This window comes from Protopterus annectens, chromosome 9.part0 (assembly GCF_019279795.1).
Source record: "Protopterus annectens isolate FY-2018-M chromosome 9.part0, PAN1.0, whole genome shotgun sequence".
Lineage (NCBI taxonomy): Eukaryota > Metazoa > Chordata > Ceratodontiformes > Protopteridae > Protopterus > Protopterus annectens.
The window spans coordinates 967,488,784-967,495,222 of NC_056743.1; the positions used below are offsets into that span (position 1 = coordinate 967,488,784).

The 6,439-nt window shown below is 36.5% G+C and overlaps 1 protein-coding gene across 1 annotated transcript in view; it reads right to left on the reverse strand.

The window, feature by feature from the left end:
• MCRS1 (microspherule protein 1) overlaps positions 1 to 5,162 on the reverse strand; it is a 1,081,536-nt gene extending 1,076,374 nt beyond the window's left edge. Inside the window, exon 1 of the mRNA XM_044083711.1 lies at positions 5,021 to 5,162. Within this exon, the coding sequence (XP_043939646.1) occupies positions 5,021 to 5,072 (52 nt within the window). The 5' untranslated portion in view covers positions 5,073 to 5,162. The remainder of the gene's footprint in view (positions 1 to 5,020) is intronic.
• Positions 5,163 to 6,439: the final 1,277 nt, after the last annotated feature.

A 6,439-nucleotide genomic window follows, 5' to 3' on the forward strand; every position in this document is an offset into this window, starting at 1 on the left:
GAGTGTTCTCTTTTCCCTTTGTTATTTATTTATTTGCATTATATTTAGAACCGTTGGCAAAGAAAATAAGACTCAGAAATTCAAGGATATAATTGGTATGGTAGTCAAGAACATCTCTATTTGCAGATATTATTTGATAACAGACAAAACCAGAAAGAGACAGTACCGTGTTGTGGAACATTTAAGACAGTTTCATATCTTTTCGGGATACAAAATTAATGAAGCTAAAACATAGGCAATAGCAGTAAATTATATACCCATACATGAATTGGTTCAACAATATCCACGTTTATGGGGACATTATAAAATGAAGTATTTAGAAGTATGGATTACAAATGATTCTGATGTGGCAGCCAAGGATATGTGGAAAGATACTAAATAGACAATACATAAACTGAGAAAAATGGAAGATGTGTTATATGGATAGTAAAATACAAGCAGTTAATGTTTTTAGCCCCATTAGTCTCATACACAGCTCAGGCATATTTTTATCAACCACAGGAGAAGTTGTAGATAGCAATCAAAGAGCTGAACGATTTTATCTGGGAGGGGAAGACAGCAAGAGCCAAGTGGGATAAACTGATTCTTCCAGTAGAACAGGGCAGACTGGAATTACCCTATTTGAAGGAGTATTTTAGAATTACATAGTTAAGGCTCCTATACATAGCACAAACAGAAAACTATAAAAAGTGGAAAGGAATAATGATGGAATGGGGGGGAGCTCAAGAAACAAGGAAAGATTGGGATTTTGGATGCAGGCCTTTAAAGAATAACAATAATCAAAGAATATTATCCGTAAAGTAGCTTCTGCCAATAGGGATGACTGCAATTAGGGATATAGGCAAGAGGAGGCTGGAATTTAATCGGAGAAAACTGGCAAAGGAACCAAGGTATTGGGTGCAAATAACTCGAGAGGGAAAGCTGATAAAATAGGAAGACACCAAGTATTTATTTGGACTGCAGGTTAGAGATGGATATCAATCCTTGACAGGGAAGGCAGAGTTATAGGCAAAGAGAAAGAAACGGGGGGGGGGGGGTCCCTACACAAATGACCAGCACTGCTAGAGTTTAGTAGAATGTAGAACAGAAGCTGCCATTAAAAAAAGAATAATTAGTACAGCATATAAAATATTACATGATAACTATAAGAATCAGGAGGAGGTTAGAAAGGATTGGTAAGAGATTGAATAAGCAATTCACAAAGAAACAATGGGAGGATACGTGTAGGTTTCCCAAATATGCAACAAAATCTGTAAGATTTAGGATTTTTGCTTGGAAATATTTATTACTCCCAAGTAGACTCCAGAGAATTTTTCCTCAGGCAGACAGCAAATGGAGGTGCGACTGGAAGGAAGAGTTAACTGAGGACATTTTCTGAGACTGCGGCGAGTTGGCGGACTTTAAGGATTCCCTGCAGGATGCATTTTCGGACATGCTGGGTGGGCAGATTGGTGTGACGAGGAAGATGATCGAATTGCCTAGATATTGTCAGGCTTTGCTGTGTCTAATTTCGGTGGCTGCCAAAAAATCAATTACTAGAAAATGGAAATCAAAATCTAAACCAACTACACTAGAAATAGTAAATATAGCAGAGATAAAACAACTGGAACGGAGATCTTTAGAAAAGGGTAGGAACAAACTACTTAGGAAAAAATGGGGATTGTGAAAACAATACGTACAGGGGAGGAATGAGGTTTCAAAGAAGGCAGGACTTAAATGAGCTATGCAATGTTTGACTGCAAATGATTGAGTATATTATAAGTAATGGGTAACATTTGCAACTGGGAGTGTGTCAGCATGGCTTGTTATGCAAAATGCTTGCAACTAGGATTGGGTCTGTGTGGTTTATTTTAATTTATATAAATGTATGATTGCCGAAAAAAAGGCAGGAATTGAATAAATTACGTAATATTGCTTAGGTTATAGGATATATAGCAATAATTGAATAAAGTATGTAATATTGCTTAGGTTATAGGATATATAGCAATATATTTGAAGTATGAGGTTTGTAAACCTGAACTTAATACAGTTTCATCACTTGTGACATGGGAAAATTTACAGTTTTATCACTTGACAAAAGTAATCATTCAATAAAAGATGTTAAACAGTTTCAAGCACATTCTATTTTGGTACAACTATGACTTCACTTGTTTTGTGATACTAATATGATCCAAATTATCACGTTTGTCTACCAATATTTAACAAGCCTAGCGTTTTTGACAGAAGGTCCCATTATATCAACATCTTGACTTCCTTCTTTTGAGATCCCTTGTAGTAACTTATCGCTGAGTCTATATTAATTCATTGAAGGTTCACTTCAGCACACCCTAACCATCGTATGTTCATTTCAGCAAATGCTCATATCCACAAAAAAATTACTTGGGGAAAGGAAGCAGTTGGTAAGCAGCACAAATTTGCCCCTTTCCCCACTGTATTGCAATCTTGGAGTTGGTATATATAGTTAAGGGGGAGTGTGAGAAGCAATGCCTCCCACTTTGGTGGCTTTTACTTACTGTGGCATCTGTTCCAGTGTCATTTTGACCAAGTGCTTAGTTTCCCTGTTTAAATTTTTGTTCAGTGGGAACGTTCACCGACAAATGCTCAATGGTCAAGTTTTAATTAAGGAAGACTCATTGAATTGAACCTTTGATGAATTAATATAGACCCCTTATGTCTACATCAGCCTCTATAATGACAGAACTTCATCTCCTCCAAAAATGTTATGTTGCTATTTAACATTACTACCTGAATAGCTATAAAAGCTTGAGTCATTTGCAGTTTAACAGTGAAGTCTCTTTTCTAACATTCAAAAAGCAAATTACAACCAGGTGCTTTTTTACGTATGCAGACAAAGACATTGGATTTAAAAATTTTCACTTGTCTTGTTAGTCTGGATCACTGAAGAATGACAGCATTGTTGGACTTGAGGAAACATTATCAGTTCTTGGTCCCGTTCAGTAAGTTTTTATACACAATTTTTATTTACTTTATTGCTATTTAACACCTACCAAAATATAGAATAAATCTTTTTACCCTTTTCTCCTAAGCTGTTCGGTACTGCGGTGGTGGTGCTGTGGTAGCGTTGTCGCCTTACAGTAAGACGCTGTCCGGTTAGATTCTCACCTAGAGCGTCTTCTGCATGGAGAAATGCGTGAATGGGTGTACCTTCGTTGAAGGTTGTGCGTCAGGGCTCGCAACTCTGCACGTAAAAATCTACTGCCAATCATTAGCAGACCGAAGTTCCGCTGTGGCGACCCCTAACTGGGAAAAGCCGAAAGACAACTATAACTCCTAAGCTGTTCGGTATGCAATAAACCAAATGCAGACATTTTACAGATATTTTCACACTGTCCCCCAGTGAAGAAATTGATGTCTTAAACTAATGAGAAACTTTGCCACTTCAGGGTTATAGCACATTATTTGTCCCTGCAGCAGTGTATCTCAAGATTTGGATTAAATTTTACAACTAAAGAAAAATTATTTCTAGCACCATTTGTTTTTGCAAAGTTCTATATATGAATTCAATTAATGTGCAAGAGATTTCCCCCACAGTACATACCTAAACTGTCATCTTTGTTAAAGAAAAAATGTATACTGAAATGCATCATTTACATCAAATTATGGAATTTTACATCACATTAAATTATTATAATAAACTGGCTTCCTACTTTCAGTTTCAAATGCTTTTTTTTTTTTCCCAACTCTCAGCTAATTTGTTTTTGCGTAATTCAGCTACCTGGTAAACCAGTTTTTTTTTTTTTGCTTATGTCACACATTGACATAATGGCACTTCTACACTGCTTTAGATTTATTTTAAACTTATTTTCTGGCTTACCTTACTTCTACACACTTTAAAACGTATTCTACTTCGAAGATCTATATTACTGCATTTTACAAGAATAGCTTGCTGAAACAGTATACATAATTTCTTCCGTTCATTAACCTATTTGTGATCATAGATTATATCAGTGCTATATGTAAATTTATTTCATATGCAGGTTATGCCTGAAAAGGGTTTTCAGGTGAATTCATTAACTTCTTACATACACACACAAAATTCATTAGTGTGGTGCGCTTAAGCAACATTAGTACTTGCAGCATGAAAACAGTCCAAAACACTAATCTTTATAACTAGAGTACAAACTATCAGGCGCACCAAATAAAGTATAAAATGCTCAATTGTCTTATACCAATCATTCACCTACAATTCATTAGGTGCCCCTGCAAACTAATGCTCATCTGTTAACACTACTAAAACAACCCAGTGTAACCCCATTAGAAAACATTGACAAAAGCCATCACAATTACTATACCTTTTTCAGCATTTAAAAAAACAATCTTACATTTTTTGGTACAAAAGAGACCGTGAATGAGCCATCCAGAAAAACGTTATTCCTATCCAAATAAAGGGTGTGCATACTTCTCCTCCAGACATGTAGCAAAAGATGGAAGCACCAACTCCCAAGCACTGACGCATTCAGTGAAAAAAGGATGGAGACAGTGCAGCACTTTGTGCAGAGGCGTACGTCTGACATTTCTGTATAATGCATCACAAAAGTCAAGAGGAGACTCACCATCCACAAGTGTAAAAGTCTGCGACTCAGACCACCACACTGGATCCTTACTCTCCAGTGCTTAACTTTAGATCCTAGAACAGTCCACTATATCCAACAATCTATAAGCCCAACAGTTAGACCCGCACACAAAACCAGCTGCAAGAGAGGAAATGTGGACACCCAGACTGTAGCAAGGTGAGAGGGTCCTTCAACCCAGAGGTCTACAAAAGGATTAGAAGGGAAAATGCAGATGTATGGTTTGACTTTTCTGTTTAAGTTTTTTTTTTTTTTTATCTACGAACTTGACAAAAAGTTCAGAAGGATTGCGAGGAAATAAAATACTTTTGCGCATACTATGCAAGTCTGACAGTTGATCCAACATTTCCTGCCCAAATGAATACATTGCTAGTGTATTAAAATTCTGCACTTTGCAAAGAAGGGTTTTACTTATAAAGACTTGGTACCTTTTTCCATAGTTCTTCCATCCAACAAGTTTCTCTGGTTAGAACTACTCATAATCCAACAAGACTTTGGCCCAGCTTGCTTCTCAAGCTGGTGAACTCTGCTCAGTCATCTGTTCATTCAGTATTCACAATGAAGACTTAAATCTAGTGAGATAAAAAAATAAGACCATAAAGTAGTAAATGTCTCTCCCACAGAAAAGCTAAAAATATGAATAATTCATGTTAACTTGTGCAGAAAACAAAAGCTGTTCAAAAAGCAAAACAAACTGGTCAAAACCAACGCACTCCAAATAAATGAACTGACTAGAGATAACCACAATTACTAAAGGAAAATCTGTGGATATTAAACAAATGGATCATGGACAGTCAATGTGAAATGACAAAAAAAAAAAAAAAAAAAAAAAAAAAAGACTCAAATGTTATGATGGTTCGTGTCCATAGGACAGCACAAGTGCTCATTTTTCCACCATACACAGAATGGCACATACTATCCTAAAACCACACAATTCTAGATCCACTACAAAACAATGCGACAAAGCCCAAAAAAGTGTTACCAGACCTATACATACGTTGGATAAACTCAAGAATTGGATAAGATAAAATACACCGTCTATATAAGCATGATCACAGGAAAGCAAGCAATATAAACGTCAGAAAAAAAATAGCCACAAACATGCACTAAATAATTCAGTCATATTTGTTGACTAGGTAAAATCCTATTGCGCCAAAGGCCTTTTGTCAAAGGAGACCTAAGAAAACAGTTTCAAAACCATACTAATATACTTGCAAATACTTGTCTTTGCTAAATGGGTCAGTCTCACAAAGAAACGTCCATTTTTCAGAAGGCATCCAGGGAGAAATGCACCAGGAAGTAAAGTCCACAGACAAAATACTACAATAATTGTGGGTGGCACAGGATCATCACAAAGAACAGAGACAATACTATCGCTTAGAAACTCGGTAAACATGCATTTTTTTTTTTTACATATGAAGTACATCTCTATCACTCTAGTTGGTCAATTCTACTTCACAATGCACTTTGACAGTCTGATGGAGGTGCAGTATCACAGGATGGGTGGTAAAGAGGAGGTTGCTTGCTGTTTATCTGTTTAAGACACAGCAAACTTATTTTCTTTTAAAAGGTAGCAACAAGTCATTGAAATGCTAAATAAATCATGGTCAGCTTTAAAAACCAGGTAGTATGACAAGTTTATAAGCTACCATTCCACTGCAATTTCTTTACGCTCATGAGGGGGCACCAAATAAATGATGCTACCCAGAGCATCCAGCTGCATTGCTACAGCTCGGTGAAGGTTGACAAGCTGATAAGACGGCTAGTTTGTCCCCTCTCTCACAATGTACTTTATGCATTCATAACACATTCTGGACTACATAATTATAGGTGCTTTGCATCTTAGT